At 43.0% G+C, this 18984-nt stretch overlaps 1 protein-coding gene and 1 long non-coding RNA gene across 3 annotated transcripts in view; one reads left to right on the plus strand and one right to left on the minus strand.

Annotated features, from left to right (window-relative positions):
- LOC143523307 (uncharacterized) overlaps positions 1–18984 on the minus strand; it is an 88190-nt gene that overhangs the window by 3141 nt on the left and 66065 nt on the right. The gene's annotated exons all lie outside the window — the stretch shown is intronic.
- Positions 13928–14934, plus strand: LOC143523602 (dynein regulatory complex protein 11-like). The gene is given in 2 exon segments (XM_077018160.1): positions 13928–14866; positions 14869–14934. Coding segments are annotated over 2 exon segments (1005 nt in total).

Consider the following 18984-nt stretch of genomic DNA (forward strand, 5'->3'; position numbering starts at 1 on the left):
GACCTGTATCGCATAGGCTGGAGTGCGAAAAGCAACTGAGCGCGGATAGACGGCAATCTACTGTGAGCCATGCGAGGATTTTCAACGCATCTGAGGAGACCGTTTCAAATGTAAAATGATACCTTTCAGGTATGCAATCAGAGAACTATGGGGACATATTTACTCTTATTACTAATATATCAGCTACTTTTCTCTCTCTCTCCTCACCGAGCTCAGTGATCCTCAACGCAATGAGAGAGAACATGCACTTGCTTTATATTGACGATGTGAGTTGAGTCAAACCAGACAGTTACGAAAATTGTTCATTGTATAATCTAAACCATACAATTCTCATAATCTCCTTTCCTCTGAGAAAATAATATTTTGGTTGGGTTTTATAGTTGACTTTTACAGTTATTACTTTTATTTAATAATTTTTACATGGAAAGGCAGTTATTATTCTACTTCTGTTTTACATAATCTATAGCTGGCAAATTTAGTCCTGATCAAAATTTTTTTATCTCACTACAAAAGTACTTAATCTGCATATTATAAGGGAGCACAGAGGGCAGGGCGTGACTATGCCCCTTGTTAGAGAGAGACTTATCTGAAGCGGGAGGCACAGGGAGGCCCTGACCTTATGAAAAGGACATTGTGGAGTTCTGGGATATATTAAGTATTAAATATATTGCAGTAATCCATAACGTAGTGCAATTGACAGTGCAAAATAGTTTGTGAGGTAGAAATCAGCTCAGCTGTTCCAGAGTCTGATGCACAGTCTATCAGAGCTACAATCCCGGCAGCAGACTCATCTGGATTCTCCATGAAATCAAACATTTTGTTGGTGATCCCACATTCTGGACTGAAATATTGAACAGCGAGGGGAAACATCTTCCTGTTGCTTTTATTTGATGCATCTGTGTGTAATGAGAATGGTCAGGATTTATCTGATGTTAGGGCCTTCACAAAATCACCCACTGCCTTTGGAGCAAGGACATATTTAATTACTGCCTCTGCCTTTGTTCTCCCTAAAGTCATTTGTTTTTACAGTTTTTGAATCTGAAAGAATATTTTGATTCAGTTTATGTGCACAGTCAGCACTGTTGTAGCTGAGGTTGTGACTGTGTGGTACACCTGTGTCACCTTAGCTGTGATAACCTGGAGAGAATGAGGGAGATGACAAATTCTTAATTAAATTGAATCAGATCATTCAACCAGTTAGAGAGGTTTAGATTTAATCTATTGGCATGATTTGTTCTTTCAATAGTAGTTTCAATAGGAAACTGAATCAGTAATAACAATGTTCTGTATCATATCAGTGTCAATATTTTACATATTTGCCGTGTTGCCAGAGCCGGAGTGGCTAATCGGGAGATTCGGGAGGATTCCCGATGGGCCGGCTCATGTCAATCTCGAGTTTGGGCTGATTGGGAGGGAAAAATAATTTTGGGCCGGATTTGGGCATGAAACTCCCGGGCTGAAAAAGGGGTCCACCCCAGCCCTGCATGTTGCTCTTCTGATCCATGCTGCCTGATATCAGACAGCCTGCAGTGCGACACTAAAAATACTCGCCGACAAACCTTACAATTTGCCTTAAATTCATCCTAATTTGCCTTAAATGATGCTATTCAGTCATCAATGTGCCTCTTCTCACTCACATTTGCATCTCTGCATAAGCTTTCATTTCTGGGGACGTGGTGGAGTGTGTAGCAGAAGACATTTTTTCGTGGGACGGGTGTGTGGCGTGACGTCTGTTGCTAGGAAACGGTGACGACAGCACCAGCAGGTCTGTAGCAGGCCGGGGGTCCTAAGAGGATCCACCACCATTTTGCTGGCCTTAGTATTTCATGTTTTTTTTTATGCTGAATTGTTACATTTATTGGTGATGTGTACTCAGAAATGAGTATTGGACACTTGAAAATACTCCTCTGGGCCGACGCCGGTCACCATGCCAATGACAACAATTTACACAGAAGAACAATTTAGACATGTAAGGGATAATGTCCATTTTGGTGTAGGCATATCCAGTAGGCCTGCCTCGATAATTACATTATCGACTTATGGTACGATAATTTTTTTAACCGCGATCATTTTTGCTGATGTCGATAATTGGCCATTAGGTTTCTGCGCAAATTTGTTTACACGAGAATAAACCGCAACTACGTTAGATTTCAGAAAGGCATGCAGTGCTGCTCTCTCACACCCCTCCCCCCTTAACGGAAGACGAATCTGTGATCAGAGAGCGACACCTACTGGTTAGGAAATGAGTGCAGTACACGGAGAGCATATGCGTCAATAACAGTGCCTTCACACACACAGGTGGACACGTTAGCTCGCGAACGTACTCGAGGCTAATAGGACTTTCTTAAAACTAAACAGCTCCAGCAAGAATGCTTAGAGTCATCCAGTCAAGATGGACTTTGTTTCAAAGCCACATTCCACGGCTCCGGTGTGGGAGTATTTTGGATTTAAGCCAAATGATCGCGGAGAACCCATCAACGTGAATGAGTCGGTATATCGACTTTGTTTCAAAATGGTGTCAACGAAAGCTGGCAATACAACTAACCTGAGGTCACATTTAAAGCACAACCATCCAGCCCAATTTTCCGAGCTGACAACAAAAACTTCAGCTGGAGAGGGGTCTTCCCTTCAGGTGGCTATTAAGGATGCCTTTGCTCAGCAGTGTAAATACAAACGCGATAGCGCAAAATGGCACACATTCACAGATAGTGTAACTCGCTATATAGCCAAAGAGATGCTGCCGTTAAATACGGTCGAAAAGAAAACCTTTATAAACATGCTACAAAGATTTGACAAGCAGTATGAATTGCCAAAGACGACGTATATCTCCCAAACTGCCATTCCAACATTATATAATGAAGTAAAAGATGGCATTCTGAAGGAGATTAAAGACATCATATTTTACTCTGCCACTACAGATATGTGGTCAAGCTCAAATATGACCCCATACATGAGCTTTACAATCCACTACATTACTGCAAACTGGACGCTGCAATCAAAATGTTTAGAGACCAGATTTGTGCCGGAGAACCATACTGCCGATGTCCTTGCAGAAGCCCTTCAGTCTGCTTTAGCAGCCTGGGGTTTGGATGAACATAAGATGGCCTGTATAACCACAGACAATGCTCGTAATATTGTGGCCGCTGTACACAGTCTTGGCTGGCCATGGCTTAATTGCTTTGGCCACAACCTCCATTTGGCCGTTTGTCATGGGTTGGACAGTGACAAGGATCGCACCGTACATGCCATGGGAGTCTGCAGAAATCTGGTCAAGACCTTCAATTTAAGCTGGCTAAAGAAGAGAGACCTGAGTCGACCTCAACACAGTCTAGTTCTGGTGAGTAACTAATACATAAATATTCATTTTAAAATATTATATCTAATTTATAACTTAGTTTGGGGCCTGTAATATACATATTTTTTTGAGTATGTATGTATGTATCTAATTGGTTACATGTTACATATGCATGAAAAATTGTGATTTATGGACATTTAAAGCTACATGCTGATGTAGACTATCTATTAAAATATAACAATGTTATCTTTCCCACAGGATGTTGCTACAAGATGGGGCAGCAAGCAAAAGATGATAGACAGGGTGCTAGAGCAACTGCCAGCCATAAGAATATTGAAGACCGGAAGCATGGCCATCTCAACCCAACCTGGCAGGATGTCTGTGTTAGAATCCATTAATGCAGCAATGAAGCCAGTGGCTGATTTCACTGATGTTCTCTCAGGGGAAAAATATGTCACTGTGTCCTCAGTAAAGCCTGTGTTGGAACTTCTCAAAGGTGAACTGTTATCTCCAGACCCCAGCGACACGGAACTTACAGCAAAGATAAAGGAAAACATGTGCAGAGTACTGACAGAGAAATACAGCCCTCCTGAAATCCAATACCTCCTGAGAAAAGCCACCATCTTGGATCTGAGGTATCGTGGTAGCATGGAGGATGAAGAGGTCTTGGATGATGTCAAACATCAGCTTGTGCAAGAGCTACTTGACATGAAAGAAGAGGAACGAAGTGAAGAAAGTGCCAGTACTGAAAACGATGGAGATGGTGGTTCTGAACATGCAGCATCCAAGAAGAAAAGGCTGAGTGACCTTCTTCAGAACAGAAGAGCTAAACTCACAAGTCTTCAGACCCAGACTGTATCAGTACCAAAAAGAGTACAGGCTGATGCAGAGCTGACCAAATTCATCCAGGAAGAAGTTGTGGATGCAGCATCTGATCCTTTGATGTGGTGGCGTGACAATCACAGACGATTTCCTCTTATAGGCAAGCTGGCACAAAAATATATGTGCATTTGTGCAACAAGCACTAGCTCAGAGAGAATGTTCAGCACAGTTGGGAATATTGTTACCCCAGAGAGATCCTGCCTCAAGGTAAACATGTTGGTGTTCCTTGCTCGGAATTTGTCTGATAGTTAAATACATATATAGCAAGAGCTATGGCCTGCTGAGCCATCTCTGTCTTTGATCATATGGACACTTCAGAGTCTTGAGCTAATTTGTGATTCGTATCACTGTGATTTATAGTATATACATATATGATCGGATAAGACAGACTCCAAGTACCTTGGTGTTATGTTCAGAGTTTTAAAAAGTTTAATCAATGTAAACGTTACTTTAATATTTATGTTGTTACTTAATGTTGCAATGCCATTCTTTTGCACTTTTTGTTAAGAGTTTATTTTGTTATTGTAACGTTTCTGTATAGCGGGAGTGACGCAATTGCAGGATTGTGAATATTTATTGAAAATAACATAACACTAAACAACACCATGACAGACAGAAAGGGACTAAGCTAAATACAGAAGGGAGGAGACCACCGAACGGGTAAACAATATAACTTAGAAACCAGACTATACACGAGAACATACTTCAACAAGCAAGGCAAACATGACGAGAGGGAATATAAAATGAGGTGGCTACAAGGGGTGACTCGTAACGAGTAACACAAAACCCTGAACAAAACAGACCACAAACGAACTAATGAAAAATGCCCATTAGCGATAAGAGACACAATACAAGGGAAGACCAAACTAACAGGGGACAACTAGATGAACAGGCGAAGATACAAGAGAATCACAACAGGGGAGACAAAGACAGAACTAACCAAACCGACATACGAGGAAACGAAGGAAAGACGCAGGTTACTGAACGTGGAGGTGAGCGTGGCTGACAACACAAACAAAGACCGACACGGGAGTAAAACACCACGGGGATTAAATACACTGAAACAGGGGAGGTTAACGAGACTCAGATGTGTGCGCTAATGATGAGGACGTGACAGACAGAGGGAGGAACAAATGGGAACGAGGAAGCTAGGCGGGACCAGGGAGGAGGTAGGGGCTGGACGTGACAGTTATAAAGGTCTGTTTAATATTTTGTGCAATTTTCTCAGACTCCACAGAGCCCAAGTGTGGTTGGATTTTATTTGGGATATTAAAATATTTTCATATTGGAAGCCAATATGTCTGTTCTTAATAATAATAAAGTTCATTTCATGTTAAAATGGTGTAATTGTATTATTATGCTACTATATTATTATTGTGGCACATTGTCTTAAAGCTCCTTTGGGGAGCCCAGAAGAAAGAAAACATTCTATAATGGCATTTTAAAATGACAATATTATCGATTATCGCTATAATTTCTGGGACAATATATCGTTTTGAAAATTTTGTTATGGTGACAGGCCTAATATCCGGTTAGGCAGGAGGTGGCTGGCCCAGGATGGATCTCTGGAAAAGGCTTGTCTCTTCTCATCTCAGTGTTCCTCGAGAAAATAAAACAGGGAAAATTAGCTCTGTATAAGGACATATACAGGACAGATGAGATTATAAACATTTCTGGAGTGTGGCAGCAACTCCGACATTAAGTCAGGTATTCATCAGTGGCCCTGTGCCTGCAGGGGGCTGCAATATGTTCAAGGCTACTGGCATTAAATGTTTGGCTGCAGAAAACCTGCAGGTCAAATGGACTGAACTTCATTAATAACTTCAATCTGTTTTTTGGGAAGAGAGAATTCAATTTCCCAATGAAGAGATTGAGATTGAGATGGACTGCAAACTAACAAGAGGGGTGTCAATCTCCTGTCAGAAAACTTTATTTTCTCTCTGTGTAACTTCTCTGTTTCAACTGGTGAAGAAATGTCAGCGTTAACACCCAAGGACACCGTCGCCACTACAGAGACACAACATCCTCCCCCCACAGAGGATGCAGAGTTATCAGATGGGAGCCATGTGCTGTATCAGCTGCCAGAAACACCACAACCAAATAGACAATCCACACCATCCTCCATCTCATCATCACCTCACCTGAACTTCCCAGAAACCATGGAGAAGCTTGTATCTGTAGGGACAAGACTGACGCTTTCCCTGTCAGCGAGTCCTCAGATACAGCGGAAAATCACCTCAACTTCTCCCCCACAGTCCTTAATAAACAAATCTCCCCCACAACCTCAAAGTAAAAAACAAGCTCATAATCCACCAAATAGACAGTTCTGCTCGCGAGCTCATCACCAGCAGGAGCTCCACCCACCCTCCACCACCGTAAAGGAAAATTTACATCTTTTGGGTCCGTGCTGCTACAGTGTTGATATCAGCCAGAGATGCTCACAAGTCATTTTTTGCAAGTCCAAGTCAAGTCTCAAGTCTTTAGTCTCAAGTCCAAGTCAAGTCCCAAATATTTGAATGACACTGTAGTCGCAAATCACTGTATAGTTGTAATGGTCTGTTATGACACTTCTGATGTATAATAGCTTAAACTAGTAAATGAAGAAATACAATTTTTTTTAAGTGTGCACGCGCACACAAATGTTTTACAGATAAATTTTGTATCCGTATTTTTCTCCAAAAAGTATTTTTCTAACAAAACTGACATTTGCAGAACATCTGCAATATTTTGTTCTAAAAAAATAAAGGAGGGCTGTGAAATAAATTTAAAAAAAAATCACATTTTTAACTATATATATGAAAGGTCTTAACCTGGCTCGGTGATGGCGCATTATGAGGCCTCCATGACTGAACACCCTCTCTACTAGTGCACTAGTGGCAAGTCAATACCAATATTGCAATATTGTTAATAACCTTTCAGGCAGTGACTAACCTTTCCGACTGGGTTTTCAGGTGGCTAATAAAAGTAGATGTGGTGGAACCAGCGTCCTGTATTTTTATGCCACACACTCTGCAGTTTGCTGCTCTTCTAATTGCTACTTGTACTTGTTTTGTACCCAAAACTTAATATGAATGGTGGAACAGAAGCGAGAGTCCTCACCAGCGCCGCCATGATCACAATGTTTTGCGGCGCACGCAGCGCCAGGTTCGCATGAACCTGTAAAATACTTGACGCGTTGCAACCGGCACGAGGGTCCGCGCGGCGAAAATGTTACGTCAAAAGTAGTGGTGGGCCGTTAACGGCGGTCGTTAATTTGATACTCTTAACGGGCGATATAAAAATTATCGCCGTTAATCTATTCTTAAAGTTGGGTTGGGAACTGGGTCAAAATGGGTTAGCAAACTATGATTACTTTCAACTTGATAGTTTAGCTCGGCTGTATTCCTAACCAAATTGCACAGTAGGGGCGAGAACGAGTTTTCAAACCTGTGAATTACAAATCGTACGTGTTTTTACATGGATGCAGCCACGAAGTCGCCAGGTTTGCTTCATGGAAAATTCATTTTTAGGAACATAAGGTGTTACCGGAGCAGAGCTCGGAGCGGTCGTTTTCTGCATGGTCCTAGCGCTAGATTCGTCGCTATTTATTAAATATTTCTTTTTAACCGTTAAAACTACAGAGGACCAAAACTGACTTTTGAAAATTACGTCCGTGAGGTTAAATGTACTAAATGTTGGCTTACATTTCAAATATCATGTTTAGCTGAATAAACATGTTATTTAATGTACAGTATGTAGGCTTACAAATTCATGTTTAACTGAATAAACCGTTGAACACGAGTAGCCTACATTTTATTGAGCATGTTTTTTTTCTTCAAGTATCAAAGTAGAACAGCTTTCTCAAGCAGTCATTGATGCATTTTGGAAACAGGAGATGAGCCCCTGGTCTAATGCACCCTCTGTATTAAGAAACCCTATCTCAAAAACTGACTTTTAGTCATTACTTGGGTAGCACGCATATGAGCCATTTTAATATAGATTAATCTAGATTAATCTAGATTAATTTCAAGATTTCAGTGAGATTAATCTAGATTAAAAAAATTAATCTATGCCTACCCCTAGTCAAAAGTAAAAAGCATTCAGACAGGTGGAGAAAAGGTTGTCAAATGAAACACAAAAGAACATTACAAATAAAAGATTGTTCACGAGTCTCAAATCACGAGTCCAAGTCGAGTTGCAAGTCTTTTGAATGCAAGTCTAAGTCGAGTCTGAAGTCACTGTATATGCGACTTAAGTGCGACTCGAGTCCGAGTCCCAAACTCGAGTCCCCATCTCTGATATCAGTGGTACATATTTTCAAAACAAGCATGGACCCTGTGTCCCAATTATCTCTCCCATTACAGTTCTTATCAGAAGCAGAAAGAACAAGGAGTTTAGGTAAGATAGTGTGAATACATCCAACCTACAGTATGTTGGAAGTTTTGACGTTCGCTTGGAGTGAGATTTTAACCTGGAGTGTATTTTGTTGAGCGGGGGGGTGGCGAACGTAAAATGGACACAGATTCAGTGTTATAACGCCGGTGGATGGCGCCAGAGCTAGCGAACTAGTAACATATTGAATCATATATGTGGATCTGAGGTAAATAAACTGGATATTTTTTTTCGGCGTGAGATATCGGAAGTGTGGCGTGAGAGCGTGTGAAAACGGTCAAATGCGTGTGTCTCACGCTCAATGCGTGAGAGTTGGCAACCCTGAAGTATCTCAGTCTCTGAAACAAAATGCACAGGTTATTAAGTTAGCTCTACTAAATATCAGATCTATTACAAACAAGTCTTATCTAATTAATGATTTAACTACATCTTATGGGCTTGATTTCATGCTTTTAACAGAGACATGGTTAAATTCATATAGTGCTGATATTGTGCTAACTGAGTCGGCTCCACCAAACTTTTAACTTTTTTTATGTTTCTCGCAATGGCAAGAAAGGGGGAGGTGTAGCAATGCTGTTTAATGATACTTTCCAATGCAAGCAGTTACCACTTGGTGATTTCGCATCTTTTGAATATTTGAGTGCAATTTTAAAAGGTAGGGCTGCACGATGAATCGTATTTTTATCGTTATCGCGATGTGAAGTTTCACGATAAACACATCGAAAGAGCCACGATAACTCCTTGAATAACAGCAAACTCAAATTGCATTATCCTTGTCCAGCAATAGAGGGAGCTATTCGCGCTGCAGACTATGATTACGTGACGTAAGTAGGCAAGAGGCAGAGTGAGGTGAACACGCTCATCAGACACGCGATTTGGTTTAAGCCTGGTTTACACTTGACGCAGCGCGAGGGTCCGCAAGGCGAAAATAACACAATCACGGTGGCTTCGCCCGTGCACGATGGTCTCGCGCGTTGTCGATTCACGAGGTCGTGCACCTCTCGAATTTTGTAAGTTCGCGCGCGCCGCGTCTCAGCGCAATGAGAACAGTCATGTTTGCCGGGTTCATACACCTATACAAGGTGGAATTAAAGCACTTGTACGTCACTTTCAAGGTCCATTTCAATAATTTCCAGCTCGTTAAACTTAATTTAGTTAAATATTTATACATATACTCTAAATGATTCGAAATAATTAGCTTTTTTTATCACATTATTTAATGGTTGTTTATTTTCAAAACGCCCAATCTTAACGTCTTCACGTTCTTTCATGTTTCATCCTGGAATTACAAGAGGCTCGTATTTGTTAATGTAATTACAAGAGAACTGTTCAGTCAGACAGATATTTGTTGTGAAACGAAGTAGTTACAATTTCAAGTACTTTAGCCTAAATTCCAGCACTTTTCAAACCTGATACACAAAGCAACATTAAAATTGGTCAGGTAAATGTTCATTCCCCTGTATTTGAGGGGTGTTTTTTCTATACTACTAGGCCTACATATCGTTTCGGACAACACTGCAAAGAATGTGACACGGCAAGATTAAACGCTTCCGTCGTTCGCGGAGGTTTACGCGAGGTGTGCGGAGTCGCGCTACGGTCACTCGTGAAAGTATAAACCTAGATTGAATCTATTGTTGAATAAACCTGCAAAATATTTGGAATTATTCTGGATTCATTACACAGTAAAAAAAAAACGAATTAACGTGCTGCTGTTCAGAGAGACACTACATCTCTGTATTTTAATCTTAATTTATCGTGGTTCACATCGATATCGGGATATCCAACAATGTTATCGCACATCGTAATTCTAGTCCATATCGTGCACCCCTATTAAAAGGGGTACAAAGAATATTACTAGTAACTGTCTACAGGCCTCCTAGGTACAATGCTAATTTTATTGATGATTTCACAGATATGTTCTTTTATTTCTACTGAATTTGATCATTTTGTTATTGCTGGTGATTTTAACATTCATATTGTTAATCCCAATGATAGTTATGCCAAAGAATTCTATGATGTAGTTGAATCTATTCAACTTTCTCAGCATGTGACTGGAAGCACACTGCCATGGTCACACTTTGGATGTGGTTATCTCAAAGGGTCTTAACATTTCAGCCTGTATTAAGGATGTTGCATTGTCTGATCACTACTGTGTATTTTTTTTATGTGGATTTCAATCCATAGCAATGCCACGCAGGTTAGGTTAAAGAAAAGACAGATAAATGACAGGACAGCTGCACTTTTTGTTACCAAAGTGTGCTCTGCACCTTGCTAACTATCAGGCTCTGTTGATACTCAGCTGGATAGTTTCAACTCAAAAACTGCCAGGATTTTGGATCAGATTGCACCAGTTAGAGTTAAAACCATGCGAATGTGACGTGGCGCACGGGAGAGGAGGAGGAGTGAAGTTATCTAATAATTTATTATAAATCAAATATGAAAGTTATGACCAACTACGCCACCCTGGTAATTACACCCAGAGAATTAACACAGGTCCATGGGTACCACGGGACAAAGAGAGATTTAAAAATAACAATTTTATTCAAGCATGAAGATGGACAATGACAAGTAATAAAATAAAATAAAAAGACACAAACGACTTGGCTCACAACTTCCAGCAGGAACTCCTGGCTGCTAATTGACAAGGATCATAAAAGAAAGAGAACAGCAAAGCAGAGGAGCACACTCTGTGAGGCAGCTTAAATCAAATAAATAAAAATCACAACCACTCACACGTGTACATAAAAAGAAAACACAAATCACAAATTCACCACAGCTAAGTGAACAAAAATCAAAAGGCTGACCTCACCTCCTGGAGACCTCCGCAACTCTCTTCGTAATAAAAGAAATAAAATAAGTAAAACAGGTCAATAGCAACCACACAAATATTCATATACACCACTAGCTTAACACGGAGTTTGCTTCACCGTCGTAGATAGCAGCTGTACTCTAGTTTCCTGCTCTTTACAGCCAAACCGAAAGAAACATACAACACATGAAAGACAAACAATAACGCCACAGTTGTAAACCGCCTCGGATCAACTGTAGACAAACACGCTGCTAAAATACTTTTTGCTGAGGCAAAACGGCAGCTTATTCCCCCAAGGCTGGATATGGCTGGAACAGCCACTGGTAATCGCTCACAGCGACAACTAGCTCCGCGGAGGCACAAAACAAATGTGCGCAGGCAGGTTTTCGATTGGTCCAAACGCCGGCAGTCCCACTATAATTCGCACGGAAAATCACGAATTAATGACAAAGTACAACAGTAGTAAAAGGAGGTATTCTCATAGTGTGTCTTTACCTTAACGCCTAAGCCAACCAGGCTCAGATAGTGGCAAACACGGTATGGTGCGGTGACGACAGACTTTCTAAATAGAAAAATAAAATAAACACTCTGAACGTCAACTACCACCTGCGCCCCGATCGCACGCACGCACACACACACACATACCTCAGAGCACGGCAACGACAGACTCTCAGAGCAAAGCAGCGACCCGGAAGGGGAGGGGGAGAACCCAGAGCAGTCCTGATGGCCTCAATCAAGCCCCTTTTATAGGAGCCTCGCAATTAAAAGAACCAATAAACTATATGTAGTAATTAAATTACCACCAATAGAATTGATCATGAATTAATCTTATTAAAACTAAACCACCCGGCTACACAATGTAAGCAGAAAGCTCCATGGAGAAATTATCCTGCAGTTCAGCACCAAAAAAGAGAATGCAGAAAGGCTGAGCGCAGATGGCGTAAAACCAACCTTCACGTACATAAAGAGATTTTCAAAGATAGGCTGCGTGATTACAATATAATAATGTGCAAATCTAGACAATCCTTATTCTCTAGCATTATTAACAATAATGTTAACAATAGCAAACTGCTTTTCACTATGGTTAACAGACCATAACAAACCCACCTACATATATGGCCCATGAGCTAGTTTCAATTGAGAGATGTAATGAGTTTGCAAAATTTTTTAATACTAAAATCCACAATATCAGACAAGCCATCTGTACGCCTACATCCACCAACGAGCCGATTTTCTCTCCAAAACCACGCAAAATGTTCAACAATGTCAGAAATAGCCACTAACAGAATCAGGTTCACCTGTTATGCCACCACGCCCACATTCCACGCATACTTAAACACCAGAACTACACTTCCTGGTTGCGAAGTTTTGCCTCCATGTTGTTGCATACCGAGCGTTTATTCCTGTCCGTCTTCCTGTGCACCGAACTCTGCTTATCCCCTAGACTACGTCTCCCGCCTGACCCCTGGATACTTCCCGGACTCTGCCTTCGCCTCTCGACCCCGGACCGTACTGACCACTGCTACTCCGCTACAGCCCTACACCGGCAGAACACCGCTGCGTTTACTAAGTGGCTCGCTGTACTGAGTTTTGAGAATAAAGATCACTCATTTCCGCATCAGGATCTCTCTCTGCGTGTACCGTTCATTACAAAATACTTCGCCTCGACAGGCCAGCTGCAACTGGAGATCCATTCTCAGATCGCGGCGGAATACAGTCCTTAGGGCAGTCTCGCTCCAACCACTACCAGCAGTCAGTGTACGGAATTCTTGGGCATAATCCGCAGCACTGCGCCTCCTCCCTGCTTGATCTCGCACAACTGGGTACCGACATCGCGACCTGCAGCAGGGTGGTGAAGACAGATCAGAGCAGTTCTGAGAAGCGGCATTCGGAATCTAAGGAGGGATCCCCACTGCTCCAAAGTGCAGTAGCCCAGGCTCCTGCCTCTCCGGTCAGGAAGGACAGCATACAATCCATCTGTCTGGAACTGGGCCGGGTGGTACGTGAAGTACATTGAGCATTGCATTAAAAAGTTCCGGCAATGCTCCGGAGAGCCATCATACCGTTCAGGGACAGCCACTGGGATGTTAGCGGGGAGTACAGCAGTGGTCAAGGGGACAGGCGTCACGGGGCTAGCACTTTGGGTGTTTTGATGCATGGTCTCGGAGAGTGCACGGAGCGCAGTTTCCTGGTTGCAGGCAGTCTTGGTGAGTTGTCAAATGCGTTCCGTCATGGCCGTGATGGTTGCCTCTTGGTGCGCCAGGTGAGCCTAGGTTTCCGCAGGATCCATTAAGATGTACTCAAGGTTCTTGTGATCCATGTACACCTGGAAGGGGTGTTCCGCTCCCTCTAGCCAGTGTCGCCAGTGTTCGAGAGCCAGTTTCATGGCCAAGAGCTCGCAGTCACCCACGTCGTAATTCACCTCAGCCGGTTGCAGCTTCTTGGAGAGATAGGCACACAGGAACAGTTTGGGTGGGTTTCCTTGTCTTTGCGACAGAACAGCCCCCACACCTACTTCGGATGCATCGACTTCAACTACGAAAGGTAACGTGGGGTCCGGGAGATGTATTATGGGGGCGCTGGTGAAAGAAGGACTGCTTAAGCCTGCTGAGAACGTTCGGCTCCAGGACTACATAGGGGACTATAGCTATCTTGGCACTACTCTTCGGTAGATGGATATCGAGCCCATGCCTTCACTATCTGATGTGCGGCAGCTCATTCCTCTTTATGCCATTTTACCACTGGGTTCCCAGGTGCTCCATGAGAAGGCTCCACTGGTGAAGGCTCTGCTGCTGGTGGGACTTTCAGGGGTGGGGAAGAAGATGCTGGTCCATGCTATCTGTCAGGAGACAGGAGCAAACTTGTTTGACCTTTCCCCTTTAAACCTGGTGGGAAAGTACCCGGGCAGATCTGGTTTGCAAATGATGCTGCATGTAGTGTTCAAGGTTGCCAGACTGTTGCAGCCTTCTGTAGTGTGGATTGGGGATGCTGAGAAAATGTTTTATAAGAAAGTACCAAAGGAAGAAAAAGAATGCGATCCAAAGCGACTAAAGAAAGATTTGCCCAAGGTCCTTAGGTCCATCAGAGGAGAAGACCGTATTCTCATCATTGGAACAACATGCAGCCCACTTGATGCAGATTTAAAGTCACTGTGCAAAGTTTATACCAAAATCATCCTTATACCCAGACCAGACTACAGGACCAGATACATCATGTGGGAGGGGCTGATCGTACGTAGCGGTGGAGTGGTGACCAGCACCCTGGACCTCAGCTCCCTGGCCAAGGTCTCCAATGGCTACACACCTGGTCACATGGTGCAGGTGGTGCGCAAGGTTCTAACGGAGCACCGCCTACAGCGGCTCGCCAAGTGCCCTCTGCTGGCGGTGGAGTTTGTTTCTCACCTCGCCAAGATTGACCCCATCTTCCAGGAAGAGGAGGAGGCACTCAAAGCCTGGTATGCTAAGACTCCCCTTGGTAAGAAAAGAGCAAAGGCAGCTTTGGGGAGGGAGGGAGGAAGGGAGAAGTCGACACCCCCCAGAAGGGAAGCAAGGGTGCCAAGAAGAAAGGAAAAAAGTGACGGAAACGTAAAGCAGGACCAGTGGGACACGAGACACAGATACACTCCAGATATGCCAGCATGTCCAGATGGCCTGACAGGACACAGAGTGCATCCATGCGCACACATGGATCTGCAGGCCCTATTAATAGATGCACGCAATTCCATCATTCCAGATTCCAGTGTGTATATGGCTACCAACCCCCGTTTTTCCCTTGGGATAATACCCCCTCTGATGTCCCCGCTCTGGATGACTGGTTGAAGAACAGTGCCCGTGCCTGGGAGCTAGCGCACGTGCAGCTGCGGCGCGCGCTCCACACCCGCCGTATGAACGCTGACCGCCGTCGTCTCCCCGCTCTCATCTATCACCCCGGTCAGCGCGTGTGGCTATCCACCCGCAACCTGAACCTCCGCCAGTCCTGCCACAAACTCAAACCTCGATATATCGGGCCGTTCAAGATCCTTCGCAGAGTGAACGCAGTCTCCTATAAGCTACTGCTACCCCCACAATACCACATCCATCTCACCTTCCACGTTTCCCTCCTGAAGCCTGTTCATTACAGCCCCATGTCAGTAGCCCGGAGAGACACTCCGTTGCGAAGGGGTAATGTCAGGAATAGCCACCAACATAATCGGTTTCACCTGTTATGCTACCACGCCCACATTCCTCGCATACTTAAAACACCAGAACTACACTTCCTGGTTGTGAAGTATTGCCTCCATGTTGTTGCATACCGAGCGTTTATTCCTGTCTGTCTTCCTGTGCACCGAACTCTGCTTATCCCCTAGACCAGGGGTCATCAACCTTTTTGAAGTTGGGAGCTACTTCTTGGATACAAATTATTGCGGAGGGCTACCAGAAAGAAATTCAAGCTTGTTGAATAATTATAGACCAATTTCTAATCTACCGTTCACTGGAAAAATAATAGAAAAAATTGTCTTCAAGCAAATTGTGCACTTTCTGTCCACAAATAGCTGTCTAGACCAATTTCAGTCTGGTTTATGACCTAATCATAGTACTGCTAATAGTAATTAGTGAGACTGCACTAATTAAGGTTACCAATGACATTCGGCTAAATACAGACTCAGGAAACATGTCTGTTCTACTACTGCTCAATCTCAGCACTGCCTTTGACACCATTGACCACAAAATTCTCATAGATAGACTTGAGAACTGGGTTGGACTCTCAGGAACTGTCCTAAAATGGTTCAGTTCATACCTCCAAGAAAGGAATTTCTTTGTGGAAATGGAGGGTAATGACTGTGCCAGTGACCTGTGGTGTACCCCAGGGTTCAATTCTTGGGCCACTCTTATTTAATTTCTATATGATTCCTCTGGGTGAAATCATGCATACTTATGGGATATCTTACCACAGCTATGCAGATGCCACTCAGATCTACATGGATCTCTACATGGATCTCTGCCCAAACAACTACGGTCCCCTAGACTCACTGTGTAAATGCCTTGAGCACATAAACAAGTGGATGAAACACAACTTTCTGCAGTTAAATAAAGATAAAATGGAGATTATTTTATTTGGGAACAGCAATGAAAGACACAGACTAGCTGCCTATCTAGATTCGAGAGCCCTAAAATCTAAAGAACTAGTACGTAACCTTGGTGTACTAATGGACTCTGATCTCACCTTTAGCAGTAATGTCTAAAAATTACTGTCACCAAATCAGCTTTCTATCACCGCAAAAACATCAACAAATTCAGAGATTTTCTGGCTAAAGCAGACCTGGAGAAACTCATCCACGCCTTTGTTTCTAGTAGGATTGATTACTGTAATGGGCTCCTAACTGGACTCCCAAAAAAAAAAAAAAATCAAACAACTTCAGCTGATCATAGCAAAATTGCATTACCATCAAGATTGTGTGGAAATCCTCAGACTTGCGCGAAAATCTGGTCCGCTACGACACAACGGTTCAACCATACTTATCTTCCCTGACTACCCACCGAGTGGGCAGTCATGGCCTGGTGGTAGGGAACTGGTCTTGTGACCGGAGGGTCGTGGGTTCGATTCCCAGACCTGAGGCCATGACTGAGGTGCCCTTGAGCAAGGCACCTAACCCCAACTGCTCCCCGGGCGCCGGGCTAGGGCTGCCCACCGCTCTGGGCATGTGTGCACCACAGCCCCCTAGTAATCACTGGTGTGTGTGTGTGTGAGAACTGCACAGATGGGTTAAAAGCGGAGGAAAAATTTCGATTGCGGTGTAAAAAAATCACAATTGACAAAATATGGCACATTTCATTTCATTTTTTCATTTCATTTTTTTTTTCTTCAGTGTAGCCCATGCCAGGTCGGCGTTCAACGAGGTCCGTAAACTACTACGAGGACGGGAGGGGGTCCGCTATGGGCTCCTATACCCAGCCCGACTCCAGATCACATTCAAAGGGAAGGAAAAGCAGTTTCAAGACGCAATAGAGGCCATGGCTTATGTTAAGGACAATATTCCGTAAGGTAGCATCATTTTTATACTATCAACAGACTCAACTGTTGAGATCAACAGTACTTTGATGAGTGCACAAACGTAAACACTGGATCTGAATCTTTAGTGATGAGGATTGGAGATACAAGGACTACAGCAAATTAGATTTTTCAAGGATTTCTGTTAAGTTGATTGTACTGTGGTACATTTATTTTTGCTTTTATTATTATTATTATTGTTATTATTATTTTTATAACCTATGTCTCTCCCTTATTATTAATCACTGTGTATCTCACCTAATTGTTTACCTGTCATCAGTATTATAGTCTAATAGTAGATACTTACTGCCACTTTTATTTCATTCTTAGTTGAAATGTTTGGGTTATCTTATTTGATATTTTAATTTATAGTATATGTGCAGAGCAAGCTGCAGAGCTGGAGCTCTCTTAAAAGCGCTTCATGTGCGGATTTTCTTTTTGCAAGGGGTTAGTTTCTCACCACACTGTAAAAAAAATTTTGTTGACTCAACAGAGCTGTAGCTGAATACATCTGCATGGACCAGGTGCCTGTATATACAGTTGAGAAAACTGGGTTCAGAAATCTCATACAGCAGTTAGACAGAAGGTATGACCTGCCTGGCAGAAATTACTTCATGTATACTGAAATACCTAAACTGTACAGCGAGATCCGCAAGGTCACAACTGGCCGTGGTTTCGTTCTTTGCTTGTACTACAGACCTCTGGACAAGTAGAACTGCAGAGACATACATGGCTGTCACCATTCAGTTCATAACAGAACAATGGAAAATGCAGTATTGGTGTTTAGGCTGTACAGTGCTGCACACTGACCATACTGCAGAGAGTTTACATGAGGCCCTTGAGGAAACTTTAACTGAACAGTGGAAGCTGGACATATCCAACATGGCTGGAATAACAACAGATAATGCCTCTAATAATGTCAAAGCATTTGAGCAATACAACTGGATCCCGTGTTTTGGCCACAATTTGCACCTGGCAGTAAACAAAGCCTTGGACATTGACAGAGTAGCAGCCTGTCTGTCCAGGCTCCATAGAACGGTCTCAGCATTCTGCAGATCAAATAAAATGACCAGATCACTAATAGAGATACAGAAGACGTTGCAGATGCCAGAACACAAGCTCATTCACGATGAGCCGACCAGGTGGAATTCTACTTATGATATGGTCGAGAGATTCTGTGAGCAGCAGCAAGCTATCTGTGCTGTCCTGGCAGAGAACCGCAAAAAGTGGCATCTTATGCTAAAGGATACGGATGTCACCATCCTGGAGAGAGTCAGAGATGTGCTTTCACCAATGAGCGACTTCACAGATGCTTTAAGCGGTGAGAAAGACCCCACCCTGTCTTCAGTTCTTCCCTTGACATGGAAAATAAATGCACATGCATCAGATGAGGAGTCTGACAGCATCCTTGCAAAATGAAACAAAGGATAAAAAATGACATGAAAAAGAGGTATGAAAACAAAAAGTTGCAACTAATTCTCAACACTGCCACATACCTAGATCCAAGGTTTAAGGAGTCCTCCTTTGTGCCTATGGAAAAAGATGTGAAGGAAGAGCTTCTACACAGAGCATCCAGTGTTCAGTTACCAGAAGGAGCAGA

This window comes from Brachyhypopomus gauderio, chromosome 9 (assembly GCF_052324685.1).
Source record: "Brachyhypopomus gauderio isolate BG-103 chromosome 9, BGAUD_0.2, whole genome shotgun sequence".
NCBI lineage: Eukaryota > Metazoa > Chordata > Actinopteri > Gymnotiformes > Hypopomidae > Brachyhypopomus > Brachyhypopomus gauderio.